This window comes from Apostichopus japonicus, chromosome 9 (assembly GCF_037975245.1).
Source record: "Apostichopus japonicus isolate 1M-3 chromosome 9, ASM3797524v1, whole genome shotgun sequence".
NCBI lineage: Eukaryota > Metazoa > Echinodermata > Holothuroidea > Aspidochirotida > Stichopodidae > Apostichopus > Apostichopus japonicus.
Genome location: NC_092569.1, coordinates 12,957,501 through 12,973,524, shown reverse-complemented (window position 1 = coordinate 12,973,524; position 16,024 = coordinate 12,957,501). Strand labels below are relative to the sequence as shown.

At 38.1% G+C, this 16,024-nt stretch overlaps 1 protein-coding gene across 1 annotated transcript; it reads left to right on the top strand.

Moving 5' to 3' along the window:
- Nucleotides 1–10,510: 10,510 nt before the first annotated feature.
- Nucleotides 10,511–14,111, top strand: LOC139973078 (interleukin-17C-like). The gene is made up of 2 exons (XM_071979468.1): nt 10,511–10,644; nt 13,396–14,111. The coding sequence occupies exons 1-2, from the start codon at nt 10,609–10,611 to the stop codon at nt 13,960–13,962; spliced, it is 603 nt and encodes a 200-aa protein (XP_071835569.1). The 5' UTR covers nt 10,511–10,608; the 3' UTR covers nt 13,963–14,111.
- The last annotated feature ends 1,913 nt before the right edge of the window (nt 14,112–16,024 follow it).

The following is a 16,024-nucleotide window of genomic DNA, read 5'->3' as shown; positions in this document are numbered from 1 at the left end:
TTATCGTCAAAATAAGTTTAATTTTCACATATAGAAACACTTGATGCACTAGATTAGCTCGAATTTTGTGGGAAAAGATATACCAGTTGAAACGAATTACCACTCACGAGTACTTAGCCTCGGATTATAAATAACACAGTTGTTCTTACTTTTCGAGGGGAAGAAATCCTAGCATGTTCACAAATAAAACATTGTTACGTTTGGCCCTTAACCAGACACACAGGGCACAAAGCCCATCCGTCTATATGGTTCACCATGCTAATTTTGATTAAACCGAACTTTGGGGAGACGGCTTTACAGAAATGTTTGGGCCCTAGAGAGCATGTACTCCGAGTTGGGGGGGGGGGAGCACCAACAATTTATGGAGGGGCACCAAGAATTAATGGAGGGGTACCGATAATTTATGAAGGGATACAATACTCAGACAATGCTCAGTGAACTATAAAGACTGATATACACTGCAAAGTCATGCTTGAGGTTAAAGATTTTCTGGAGTACTTTTATGGCAATTTAAGTCTTCAAATGCTGGACAATACCAAAACCATTTTGGATAGAATTTCCCAAAATATATTTCTCTGTAATTTCTGACTATTTTCAATTGACATATCAAATTTCCAAGTGGAAACAGGTATATACATATTTACAAATGATAAGTCAAGGTGGAAGAAGGAAAAAAACTTAAACCTATCTAAGATCCTACTTCACACCTACAAAGCGATCGGGCTTGCCCCTCATTATATCATTGACCAGCTTTGCGTCGGTCAACCAATTACGCTTCGCACTTCCTATCATACGCATTTACAATTATTTACTCCTGGTCCACGTACCCGCACTTGTTATGGCGATCGTGCCTTTTCTGTCGCTACGCCTTCTCTTTGGAACGAACCTCATTTCACGTTCGTGACTCTCCCTCCTTTTGTATTTTCAAGAGACAACTAAACACATTTCTGTTTGATTCCTTGTTTCTTTTTCCCCCTTGGTTTCCTTTGTCTCTTTCCTACTTTGTAAAGCGCTTTGAAACGATGTATTAAGCGCTATATAAAGTTATTTATTATTATTATTACTATTAAAACTCTCCAACTCCGCCCCTCCCCCCCCCCCTCTCCACCAAAAAAGGTTATAGGCTCTTTTAAATATGTCACTTAACAATGATTGACATCCTTTTTCTAAGTTTTAACAATGTGAATGCTTTTATTGAAGACTATTTAAGTTACAATGGAACAAGGCACCATTTATAGATGAAGGCCTATAAAGTACGTGTATTGCAGCATTTCTAGCAGTTTGCCACAGTCTACTTGTAAGTAGTCTTTTTCTTTGGTAATATTATATTGTTTTCACTTTGTAAATTAATCTCCATTTTGTAACTCTCAGATGTCTTCGGTGATGCATGGTGAGTCACATGTACATACGTTAAGTTGTCATGAAATACAATTTAACAGTTCATAACCTCAAAAAGGATGTATACATTTTACACAATCACTGAATCTTCATCGTCATTTGCTTAGAAGTTACAGGGACTCCGTTGGGTTGCATCTTAGGCTTCTTAATTGGCAATGTCAAATCAGTTAGGCCTATACAGGCCTACTGTCAAACAGCAACAGAAGACTGTCATCTCATTCGCAACAAAATTTGTTATCACCATTAATTACTTGAATGAATGCAACTTTTTTAATCCTAGCAATTGGATGTAGCCTTTACATAGTTACTACTGTAGTTTTAATACCAATTTGCAAAAGATAACGTTATAGTTATATTTGTACTATTTAACTTGTTGCTAGGCTAGGCAAGCCATGGGCTATGGCCCGTCTGTGTCACTGCCAGTGAAATGCCAAAGGATGGACGCAGTCTAGCGGTAATCTTCTATACCGATCGATGAAAACTTCGGTTACATTTGAGCAGTTTAAAGCCTCATTTGAATCACTTTGCACATTGAAAACGCCGTTAACCGTGCAGTATAGTTCCGTATATAGGCACGGTTAAGTGTTATTACGTCCCAACAGTACAGAAAGAGCAGCTACAATTATTGATTTGTGGAACCAAGTTAAAAATTCCTTTTTGGCTTTCCATTCCGCATACATATACCCTTCGATGTGGCTCGCAATCCTGTGTATTAATTAATTAATTTTTATTATAAGATTTTCTTACAATTTGAACATGAATTGGACACTTCATTGACTACCGTTGAGACTCTACGTAAAATAGCAGTATAGGTTGACGCTTTTGGGTGAAGTGTTGGTCTTCAAATTGCTGCCAAGCGACAAGCCGGAAGTGGCTTCTATGTGTTAAATGTCTGTAAACCCGAGCAGCGGAAGTCTGTCCAGATGAGAGGGAAAGGCGTGCCTTAAAGACAAACCTGATGAATTTTCGTTAGAAACAAAAGAACAAAACGTGATAATGAAATTATACATCGGTGTCAATATCAACTGATAAAAATAAAATCGGAAAGACAATAAGAGCCGTTTTGTTTTACTTTCTTAATATCTATGTATACCATTCATCAAACGAAAATGACATCCTCAACAACGTACTTATTCTCGAATATTGCTAAGCAAGATCATGTTCAACTTAAGTACTAATAATAATCATAATAAAAAGAAGATAAGAACAGGAAGAAGGTTGATAGACGGAGACAGGATCCAGAAGAAAAAAAAAAATGTTATAGAAAGACCGGTCGGTTAGCTTAATACTTATTTACACTGGCCGATTAACTAGCAATTTGGAGGATGTGGGATAGGTGGAAAGGGATGGAAAGGGATGGAAGGTGTGGAATGGGAGAGGTGAAGATGAATTGTGGTTTAATTACTGCCAGGCATGTGAAACGTATTTGCAGTGGCGCTGGAGACCATGTCCCTCCACCTTGCTTACATTGTCATTCAGGGGGGAATGTCTTTACATGCAATGCTTCATTAGGGAATTACTAGACCACTGAGAGGGGTGTAACACCCCACTTTGAACTGCAAACCTTGCGTTCAGAATTAATTGACTTAATTTATTGTCTAGATAATCCTCCGTCACATATGCACCATTGGGGGGGGGGGGTCGGCTTCTGCGACCGTCACACCATCTTTATAAAATACATTATTCGCCTCTGGTCCTTCCATATCAGTTCAGCGCCTACCTTCAATCAGGCAGTTGAATTACAAAAGTTGTCCTCTTCCCCTTTCACCTTTGAAATCTGGTGCTAGTCACTGTCTTTTTGGGCTCCAGCGATATATTTCTTCTGAGTCTTGAGACTCATGTGAGAGGTAATTTATCACAGGCCGCACACACACACATACACCCACCCAAACACACCGCTTTGAAACATTGAACTTTAGACAGTAGCACATGTGGATGTTTCCTGTTGTCAGAACATGGTCACGGAAATACAAAGTTCGATGACATAATGCCTTTACGTCGTTGGCGTCGACGAGTGTGTGTATTCTGACTTAGAACTTGAATAAATGGATTTCAAGTCAGACGTCAGAAGAATTCTGTTGTTAAGGGGTCTGTTAAGGTTAGGGTAAATGGATTTGAACAATGGAAATATCAATGGGGTTCTCTGAGTGAATGAATATGTTTGCTACGATAGAGGGGGTGGGAGGGTGCAACGAAATCTACTCGTATCTTTGACAAAATAGTGAGGAAATCCCCACATTCCTCATAGACGACCATGATTACGGGTTTTCATACTAATCGTCAAACATTCAGTACTCATGAGCTTTATTTTTCAACGCTCTATTAAGTTTTATAGCGACTAAGAAGCACAGTTCTTTTAACTGACTAATTTGAGCAGTTTTAAACGGTCAGTTTCAAGAAAATTAAAAGGGGAATAGACCAACAACCTGGATGGATAACGGTCTACGACATAAACTTATTATGTTTCATTGGCTCAAGTCAAGCTTTAATATGCATGAAATGACTGTGGACCTCTGAAACAAAATGCCACTTTATCGGTTTAAATTATAAGGGCTCGAATTAAAATCGAAAGCATGCCAACTTACAAATTGCATTGATTTTTTCATTGAAATGGCACGGTACATGGCAATGACAATGGCAATTTGCAAGGTTTGAATGGAGCAATATAGGGTATTTTGTGAAATTACATTTACAGAAATGACAGAATGCAGTAACGATTCATTGAGAAGGCAATTTGCCTTTTGGTTTCGTCGGTCATTGCGAGGCCTCGTTACTGCATTCCACTATAAACACGAACTGTTTGTTTAGTTTAGTTAAGTTTAGAGACCCAGGGATGAGGAAGCCTTACAGGAGCTTAGTTGAGATGTTAGATCCGTGTTAGATCGTGGATGAACACCGGCTTATTTCAAGCCTTTTCTTTTCGATAAGTGATCATACACTGAAAAAATAAACTAGTCAATATTGCCACGGACTAACGTTAAATTAGTCTGTAACGTTAGTCAATGCACACGGACTAGCAAAAATCTTTGTTTCATCGCTGCTTCTTAGTTAGTTTACACTGACTAAGGAAAATATAATCGCAGCTTAGTCGGTGGCGACGGACTAAGGTAATTTAACCCATGGACTAAGAACGATACGGACACCCGATTTACGCCATAATCGTAGCTTAGTCGGTGTCGACACGGACTAATGTATTTTAACCCAATTCGATTCACTTCAATTTGGAAACCGAGAGGCAACGGCAGCTTGCTGGGCTTGGCATAGTTTCATACGATCACTCTAAGCAACTTTCAACCGTAAATCACCCAAGAAGGTCTTTAGAAGAATGGAGGTATTAACTGCATCATCGGCCTACCTGTTATTCCTTTAACTTGAAGGTAAAATTAAAGTTAATTGTTAGGCCACTGGCACTAGTACTGTATTATGGTTAGTGTAACGCTACCGTTGTCACGTTGGCGTTTCGCAATACACAAGTGCAATGACAGTGAGTAGCCTATATGCTTCTACTGGGTACTGCAGTGCATTCTCAACACTAAAGTGTGCATCCTAAACACCAATTAACAATGTGTTATGTGTGTATTGGGCTAGATTGAACAGTGGCACATAATCTTCTTATTTATTCCCAAACAAATGCTGGAACTATAAGGCTCAATAGTTTATTTGAAGTCTACACTCATTTGGTAAAGATTTCCTGTAATTTCCCATGTGAATCTAAATGGGTAGGCTTTGTGATATTGAATAAGCAAGGCTAGACCTTCAAACGTACAGTCACAGTAGGCTGAACAAATTATGTTGGCTAGTCAACGGTATTATATGTTGCGAGCAGTCAGGATGCACGCTTCAGTTCTATTTAACCTTTTCATTTATCATTTTTTAGTATTTAATTTCCGGTCACGCCCAGGAAACAATTGCGACATTCCTTCACGGTCGACTTGCTTACTGTAAGAAGTATTAACCGTTTTTTCTCAGGAAAGCTTGATAGTCTGAAGTTATTATAACATGTGCTTTTAGTATACTGCCAAAAGAGTAAGTTGTTGTATTTGTATTGATATTTTATGTAGAAGTAACGGAAAATTTAGTATGTTTAGTTTGGTCTAATTGCACGTTTTTTTTCTGTCCAATGTAGTGCAGGGTTCACTTGCGCGAATTCAAATTATTCTGTTTATGTATATGTATAAGCATCGATTCTTAGATTATGATGTTTTTTGACATTTATTTGTAATTCAAGCATATCTGTTTAGTAGCAAAGTTTAAAGGTTAAGATTAATTAGTTTTCTCTTTTTGATCCTAGATTGAATGAAACTCATTGGCGTAAATACTAGATCAGATGATACAGTGTAACGCAGTTGCTAAAACTCTGGGTATTCTCTAGTCTTCGCCGGTCCATTATATACTTTAGTACTACTAGTAAGACTATATCAAAACGACCGAAGACAAACTTAGTGTAACAAAGTACTGATTCTCCTCTAGCCTAGGTCTAAACAGGCTTGTTATGTGAGCAAGCAAAATAACAACAAAAAACGATTAGGCCTATAAATAAGTTGGCTCAGTGCATTTCTGTTTCTAAAATTTTATATTTTTAAAGATCATAAAAACAAACAAAGATTTAGCCCATGTTTTATTATCTCTGTATTCTGGGCATTTGATTCTGGTTGCAATGGTGATAACACTCTCGTTCAAATTTTCAGCTTTATACAGTCTGCTTCAAACTTTGGGATTGTTTTTTGAGACTATAATAATAGATCAGATGATACAGTGTAACGCAGTTGCTAAAACTCTGGGTATTCTCTAGTCTTCGCCGGTCCATTATATACTTTAGTACTACTAGTAAGACTATATCAAAACGACCGAAGACAAACTTAGTGGAACAAAGTACTGATTCTCCTCTAGCCTAGGTCTAAACAGGCTTGTTATGTGAGCAAGCAAAATAACAACAAAAAACGATTAGGCCTATAAATAAGTTGGCTCAGTGCATTTCTGTTTCTAAAATTTTATATTTTTAAAGATCATAAAAACAAACAAAGATTTAGCCCATGTTTTATTATCTCTGTATTCTGGGCATTTGATTCTGGTTGCAATGGTGATGACACTCTCGTTCAAATTTTCACACTATACAGTCTGCTTCAAACTTTGGGATTGTTTTTTGAGACTATAGTGGAAGCAAATCTCACATAACTTTGTGGTGACAACTTTATTTTATTTTTTTTTCAAATGATGAATACTTTGCTGTTTCTTTCTTCCAGCAGGAATTGAAAAGCCAAATATCTAAGTCAAGGGTGAGCTTTCCTGTGATGTACGACACCAGTGTGGAGGCAACAACAGAAGAGGAGAACTGTGTTATATATGGCTTAAAGACATGTTTTAAGATGATATATTGGTACCCTTCGCAGAACAAAAGAGTTTATCCAAGAGTCCAAAAAGCAAAGGAACAAGTACCATAGAGAAAAAAGATGGAAGAGTGAGTTTAACTATTGTACCCAACTGTTTAATGATATTTAAGATACTTTTCATAACCTGTTTTAAAAAAAAACCAGTCTAGTATATCATTTACGTGCAAGCTTCATAAGTTTGGTCAAATTTTCACTGATCTGTAGAGCGGGAGTCCAGAGGGTTTGGTTAGCTGGGAAGGTAACCAATTGCCTGGTACATCACAATGTTCACAATGCATTCCTGTATATGAAACCTGATGACTGGCAAACCGACTGTGGTGGATGTGGCTGGGAGAGCAATTTTAAAGTCACCTAATAGCTAACCTAGAGCAGCTTTCATGGTAACCACATCAAAGTAAGAACAATGTGTCAGGTATGGCCCCAAGAGCAACAAATGGCCATTGCCAGTAATTATTGGTGGTGGGGTACCCCTGCCAGTGATCTATAATTGACCCCTCACGGCTGACCTAGGTCAGCTCATGAGGTAACCACTTGAAACCTACTGGAAAATGTTGGTTAGGACTTCAGATACAAGGGATGGGCATTGCCAGTAATTTTTATTGGTGGGGTACCCCTGCTAGTAGACCCCCAATATGCCCATCCCCTCATTGACCTAGGTGAGCTCATGATTTAACCAGTTGAAACCTACAGGAAAATGATAGGTATCACTTCATATGTAAGGATGGGCATTTCCAGTATTTTATATTGGTGGGCCACCACTGCCAGAGTCCGCCCATCCCTTACATATAGAATCCTGTCAATAATTTTCCAGTAGTTTTCAACTGGTTAAATCATGAGCTGACCTAGATCAATGAGGGGGGGGGGGGGCTTTTTGGGGGTCTACTGGCAGGGGTACCCCACTAATATAAATTACTGGAAATGCCCATCCCTTACATATATATAGAATCCTGCCAATCATTTTACAGTAGTTTTCAACTGGTTACCTCATGAGCTAATCTAGGTCAATGGGGGATGGGCATTTTGGGGGTCTACTGACAGGGTTACCCCACCAATGTAAATGACTGGAAATGCCCATCCCTTACATATGAAGTGATACCTATCATTTTCCAGTAATTTTTCAACTGGTTATCTCATGAGCTGACCTAAGTCAATGAGGGAATGGGCATTTTGGAGGTCTACTGGCAGGGGTACCCCCCCCCCCCCCCCAATATAAATTACTGGAAATTCCCATCCCTTACATATGAAGTGATACCATTTTCCAGTAGTTTTCAACTGGTTACATCATGAGCTCATCTAGATCAATGGGGGATGGGCATTTTGGGGGTCTACTGGCAGGGGTACCCCACCAATAAAAATTACTGGCAATGCCCATCAGTTGTATCTGAAGCCCTAACCAACATTTTCCAGTAGGTTTCAAGTGGTTACCTCATGAGCTGACCTAGGTCAGCCTTGTGGGGTCAATTATAGATCACTGGCAGGGGTACCCCACCACCAATAATTACTGGCAATGGCCATTTGTTGCTCTTGGGGCCATACCTGACATATTGTACTTACTTTGATGTGTTACCATGAAAACTGATCTAGGTTAGCTATCAGGTGACTTTAAAATTGCTCTCCCAGCCACACCCACCACAGTCGGTTTGCCAGTCGTCTGGTTTCATATACAGGAATGCACTGTGAACATTGTGATGAACAAGGCAATTGGTTACCTTCCCAGCTAACCAAACCCTCTGGGATCCCGGTCTATTGGGATCATTATTAACATGATTAACATAATTATTAAGCTTTGAGAAATAACTTGGTGTTATGCTGTGCAAAGCTAATAATAATTTGGTAAAAGCTGCTATTCCTGGCTTATAATTTGAGGGACCTAGATTTAAATGTATACCTCCCAATATGTTATAAAATTTTAATGTAAATGTATGTTTATGATAATGTGAGTTATCATGTGCTATATCTGTATCTGTGCTTACACGTATATCATATTTTCTGTTCACAGGTCAATAATGGTGCAGATTTTGGCTTCCTGAAGACAAGTGGGAGGCCATTTGTAGTTAAGAGAAACACTCTTTGTTCGTGAAGACTTAACTGGTGTCGATTTGGGGTACCACTTTAAAACGAAAGTCATGAGGAACCCTTGCCCAAGATTCAACTTTGCATTATTGTGCAGTGCTATACTTTTGCGATTCATGTTTGATCTATTAACTTGTCTTAACTTTGTTGGAAAAAAAATCAGATTTTCAGATTTTATTTACAGTGATTTCTTCTCTATCTGTCGAAAGTCAGCCTTTTGTAGACATCAGAAGTTTTATCAGAAATAAATACTGCCAACGTACACATTATTTGTGTTTCTTCTGCTCTCTTTTCTTTCAGTGATACTAGTCAGTGAAACTAGTCGGGTTTAATTCTTTCAGTGAATCTAGTCAGTGCAACTAGTCAGTCGATACCGACTAAGAAAGGTTAGTCGGGAGAGGCACCATCCTGACTAATGTAAAACCTGCTATAAACTAGTCGGTGGCTCATATAAATTAGTCGGTAAAGACCGACTAATGTCACCAACTAATGTAACTGACTAATATACATTTATCGACTGAGAAATTGTTGATCGACTAAGCTGACGGACTAAGATGACCGACTAAGAAATCCAACTGACTAAGGAATAAATTAGTCGGTATAGCAACTGACTAAGGCTATGTTAGTCGGGAGAGGCACCAGATGGACTAACGTTTTGTTAGTCGGTGAACCAATTTAAGTTTTCAGTGTAGGATAACGAGGCAGGGGTGTGAATTCGCTCCCATTCCTGTTCCCGGGACCGCGTCCCCATCCGACGGAGGAGATTGTATGCCACAGCATCTGACCACTTTCTGAAATACTGAGGTAGGTAAAGGCACCCCATTCGACATCAATGCAGTGCAGCCATTATGATAAAAGTTGTTTCGAAACCAAGTGAAGAACAGAAACAAACCCCTTTTCACAATGTTCACAAACCAGAACTATCAAATCCACGGAAGACTGCGCACATCACCTTTGCAGTGATTTTTGAATAGGTCAAGGAATGTGTCTCCTGGTGGAATTTTGATCCTGGAACCTAAGGATGTTAGGTGGACACTCTAAACGCTGAACCAAGCCTTTGCTCTTACCTACTACCAATACCCAACTCTACAATTGTTTTGTTGGGGCACAATGTCTTGGTTCCATGTTTGTCCATCGATCTCTGCGAATGGGTCAAACTTTTGACCAAAAAAGAAGGACCTTATATCTTCTTGATTTGTGTGATTATTTGCTACTGACACAATAGTATCAAATAGTATTATTTACAACGTCGAGATTGAATGCACGATGAGGCTTTATAATTAACACAACTTTCCAACTATACCGCGAGATCTTGAGAATTTTGCTGTCTTTGATAACTTCCGGCTGCTTATCTTATGTCTTAGAAAAGATACAAGAGGTGATTTCTCCGTTTTCTTTGCCAGTCATCAGAAAGCCAAGAAATAGACTTGTAATTATAATATTAATAATAAATATTCACGAATTTTTCAAGAAAGTTATCCCAAGGAATCTTTGTAACAACCAAAAGGCCCTAGCTGTTGTAATAGGTCAATTACGTTCACTTGAACGGTTGCCTAGTAGTATTTTATCAAGCAGTTATTTAAAGAACATGGATTCCCCCCATAAGAACAATTTCAAATCCTATATAAGCGTCCTTTAAATAACTGACTATGTTAATAACCATCTCATATTTGGCTTTTGAGGAGATTGCGTAGAGAGTTGATTTCATTTCCTCGTGAGCAGAAATCAAGAAGACAAGAAAACCAAAATGTCTCTTATTGTTTCATCATCGAAGACTAAACTGGTGAGTTCTTGCTGTATTTGTTGTATAATATTTTAACGTAATACAAATTGTCAGTCTGAATGTTTGGTTAAAATTGTTTTCCTATTTTTCTTCATTCTCGCGGAATAAATTTATCTCTAAATTTTCTTCAATAATACACCCGAGAGGGGTATCTTATAATATTGCAAGGATTTTAAATAATTGTTTTCTTTTGGTAGGAACTAACTGAACATCTGCATGGGTGGGTAACGACATATTACGAATAGGGTCACAACATCACGTGTTCACATATTATGCACTTATTTGTTTATGGACAAATATATTGTTTATTTGTGTATTAGTTATGATGAATTTAACTGAATCGTTGATAAAAGACAACGTAGAACATAATGGGTATTGTAACTCCAGTTCCAATGCACTAAGAAAATCATTCAGTTGTATATATAGGCATACCCACCGAAGTCTTTATTCACCTTTATATAGTGCAATAAATTTTCTTTATGCAAATATGCTTTGTGCCGATAGCATTAATGGGACATTGTTTATGAACTGTTACCTTTGTGTCAGGTTACAGATTAAGAACTGTTCATACTGTCAGTACGAGTGATTCGAAGCATAGAATGGGAGAACAGTATACGTGGTATTAGCATGACAAAATTTGATCAATTTATTAGGTCGACATGCAAGGTAATGCTAATATTATAAAATTCTTATGATTTTTTCTTCGGGATAGTGGGGGGTGATGAAAGAGTGTTTGGGGTGTACATCCCTGAATATTAAACAGCTCTAGGGGTAAGATCTTTTTTTTATTTCACTATCAATCCAATTTAATGTTAACGCGTATAATGTGATACATTTACACGTACATGTGTTGTCGGGCAAATAGTTTAGGCAGCACTGTAAATGCAACCGATGGTATATACAATTCTAGGTTTGACTGCCGCATAATCAGCCAATAATTTATTTTATACTTTCTACCTATATTAATTAAACGTGCAGACCTCTTATTATATACGACTACCCCAAGGCAAGAGTGGTTGGATGTTTTCTAGACTATATGATAAATGACGTCATACTTGGCAATACGATGATGACCTCATCGTGTTTATACTGATTTTACGAATAACTACCGCAACAAAGTAGAAAGAGCAAGCTATTGAAAAATAGAAACATTTCTACAATGCATGTGATGCGACCTATGCAATGCTAGTAGTGTTGACGTCAAACAGTGTATAGACCTTTGTTAAAATAGATACTTGCTTCTCTTCCTTCATGTCTTTGCTCTCCTTTCCCATTATTTTCTCAGTTATTGACCTTCGTTTTTAACATCAATTGGCTGTTTACTCATTCTGGCATACTCCATATTTAAAATGTCGCCATTGACTTATAACATAAATTGTCAAACTAATGTGGTCTCTTATACCTACCTTACGGTATAGTTTTCACCAGGTATTAGCTATACTTCGCATTGGATATAGGTGACATGTTTACCATTCATGGCACCTTTAAACTTCCGTATCCCTACCATGTAGATTTCAAAATTACATGAACCCATGGTTTCCTTTGCTTGTATAAAAGCCATGCCTCTACTCACCATGTACACATATATCTCACACAGCTTTAAAGGCCTAAAGTAGTCTAAAATTACTTTTAAGACTGTTGTTTTCAGACTGAGACTTCAGTCCTACATGAAGCTTAAGACTAAAGCTCTCAGACTGAGGCTCCATGCATTACCTGAAGTTTTAAGACAATGCTGGTGCTCTTAGACTGGTACTTCATGGATTACATTAAGCCTTAAGACTGTCGCATGCAGACCGAGGCTGCAGATATTGGCAAAAGCTTTAAGACTGCCGCTTCCAGACTGAGGGTTTCATGCATTATCAAACGCTTTATACGACTGAAGTTTTTTGATTTACTCAAGCGATACGTATTACATGAAGCCTTTATACTGATTCTTTCGGACTGACTGCGGTTACTGGTGTTGCCTGAAGTCTTAAGATTTGTGTTTTCAGACTGAACCCTTAATACTGATTTTTTTCCGACCGGGGTTATTCTGTATAACCTGAAATCTCAAGACTGATTCTTTGAGACTGAGGTTTCATGTATTACCTGAAATCCCAAGACTGATTCATTGAGACTGAGGTTATATGTATTACCTGAAGTCTTAAGACTGATTCATTGAGACTTAGGTTACATGTATTACCTGAAGTCTTAAGACTGATTCGTTAGGTCTGAGGTTTTATGTATTACCTTAAGTCTTAAGACTGATTCTTTGAAACTGTGGTTACATGTATTACCTGATTTGAAACTGTGGTTACATGTATTACCTGAAGTTTTAAGACTGATTCTTTCGGTCTGAGGTTTTATGTATTACCTTAAGTCTTAAGACTGATTCTTTGAAACTGAGGTTACATTTATTACCTGAAGTCTTAAGACTGATTCTTTTGGTCTGAGGTTTCAATTATTACCTGAAGTCTTAAGACTGATTCTTTCGGTCTGAGGTTTCATGTAGTACTCTAACATGATTCCAGCCACTCAAAGTGAATTCATGTAGTAAATCCTTTTCATGGTACTTAATTTATAATTTTCACTCAATTTTAGTAAATACCCTACACCCGCAAGAAACTAGGGGGGGGGGGGGCTTGGAGGAAGTGGAGTACACCGTAACTTCATCATTCTTTCCTCTCCATTTCAGCATATATGTTATAGTCAATTTGGTGTTATTTATGCATCCGAATTTGATTTTTGATTTTTTGTTCTTCACGTTTTTAGGAGAATATTCTTACGTATGTGCGTACACTGTGGATGATAACCTCTTGGTTCCAACACACTCTGGCTACGCCTACACCTAATACCCTACCATGCACATTCCAGGAACAAGATGTTCGTCAAAGATACCTCAGGACTAGACACGAGCTCTACCCTTTCCAACTAACATTCGGCGTCGAAGCATTGGTTGGATCTGATAATATACCGAACTGGTATCTTGAATCTTACAGTACAGATGCACAGACTAGGAGTTGCCGTGAAGGGATCCCGCCCCGCAAATACCTTGTGGATCCAATGAGTAATAGTATGTGTCCGTGGTACTATGAGAACGAGTATGAAGCCGATCGGTTCCCCGCAGTCATCAGTAAGGCCCGTTGCCGATGCGTGAGCTGCTTGAATCCAATCACCAGTCGCCTCGATAGACATTTGACATGTAGACCTATCAAGTACAGAATGAATGTCCTGAAATTGTCCGGTTGCGTCGAAGGTCTCTTGAAATATAACGTGACCACTATCGATGTCCCAGTCGCTTGTGCATGTATGAGAAACACTATAGAAAGCCATTCATAAACGCTATATACCAAATGTACTGAGGGACATTATTTTAAGCTTAAGGTAAACAAGAAGTGGTGGTATGATTACATGTGGGGGTTGAAGATAGTATAAATCGTATCCATCAGTTGAATCTCAATCGAGGTGAAAACATCAACAGGATGACTGTAGACCCAGGTCCATAGCCAGAGGGCGATTTTTGGGTTGGGAAGGGGGGGGGGGTGTTGGCTGATCTCTAGTGGGAGGAGTTTCCCTTACATTATCAAGAATTTGTGCTTAGGGTAAGGGGGGGGGCTTATGGTGCTGTCACTTCAAGTATTTTAAGTAGAGTTTTTTCATTTTTTTTTACGTGTTTTACTACATGTCCGTTATTCGGAAGAAAGTGTTTTTCTCTTTGGTGGTGGAGTGGGGGTGGGGAAGGAGGTTGGGGAGAGGGAAAGGGGAGATGTAGGCGTACGTTAGTTACAAAGAAGTGAAGTTGATGACACATAAGAAACAACTGAAAAATGAACGAGCTCAAATCTTGGCTCGTGTCCCATCTATACCAAACATTGGGAAGTCCTCGGAGTGAGCTATATACACACTATACATATATATATATATATATATATATATATATATATATATATATATATATATATATATATATATATATATATATATATATATATATATATATATATATATATATATATAGGAATAACGGAAAAACTGTTAAACAACTATGCTGCATTTAGAGAAAGGCTGGATCTCGAGTGAGATACAATAATTGAATTAGGTAAGTGATTGGAAGTAAAACAGCCAATGTTTGGTTTTTGCAGAGCTTTCGAGCAAAACTAGCTCTTCTTCAGTGCATGATCACCGAAAGTGACAAGGAGTAGCAGGAATTGAAACTGTTTTATAGAGAAGATGTCTGTTTAGGAGGTGTTGTGACAGTTCTTTAGTGCGTGAATCAAAATCGACTTCAGAGGAGCAAATGCGTCGAATGCGCAACGCTTGACTGTACGGAATATTTCTGGTACAGTGACGTGGATGGCAACTGCTTGGTAAGAGGTAGTTGTGCTTGTTCGTGGGTTTATTGAACAAGTCTGTTTTGAGTGAACCATTTTGTAGGGTCACGGTGGTGTCCAGAAAGTGAACGCCATGTCCAGAAAAATCAGCAGTGAATTTGATAGTGTGATGAAACGAGTTTATGTCATCAATATATATATATATATATATATATATATATATATATATATGCATGCAACATATATATATATATATATATATATATTTGCGACTGTAATGAAGACTGTAAGCTTTCTCATGATCGTGCCGATATGGCGGTATCTAAAACTATATCGAATAATGTTAAGTAACCACATAATTTTAGTCAAAGATACTTTTTATATAAAGAAAGATATTAAAAACACCAACGTATATCAAATATTCTGTCAGCTGTTTAATTTGTTTTCAAAAGCTATAATTGTAGATTTAAGCACCACAGCAAAGTGCCTTTAAGTTAATTTCAAACGACATATAACCCCTCCTCCTACCCTCACCCTCCATCGCAATCCATCGCCTCCCCCACCCCCCCCCCACCCAGGCAGTCATGGATCTCCTCCTTTCACTGTAGTTTCGGAACACTAACAAAACCTGTTTAAAACAAATGATATCGACAAGCTTAACATTACATTATAAGATATTAGATACTCAATGTGAGCCATCTTGATTCCGTTTTTATTTGGACTACGTTGGCCACGTAATCATTGATGACAATAGAATTGGGATACGGGATAGCTGTGCATGCATCATATAATAGTGCAGAACCATGGGCACGATTCTCATTGAAAAGAACGAAATAATACTGATAAATGACCGAGAGATAAATGATGATTTATAGTCATATTGGTTCCCTTAAAAGTAACACTTAATAAGTGAGACAGAAATGAAAAACAAAGAAATGTAATTGCACTGATGTATGGAGTTGTAAATCCCCCCTGTTATGGAACTGATATGTTCTCATCCAATTTCCTCTATCTGTATACATAGGGACAATGACCGTGTCCCCATTACGATATCTTATATAATAGTTCAG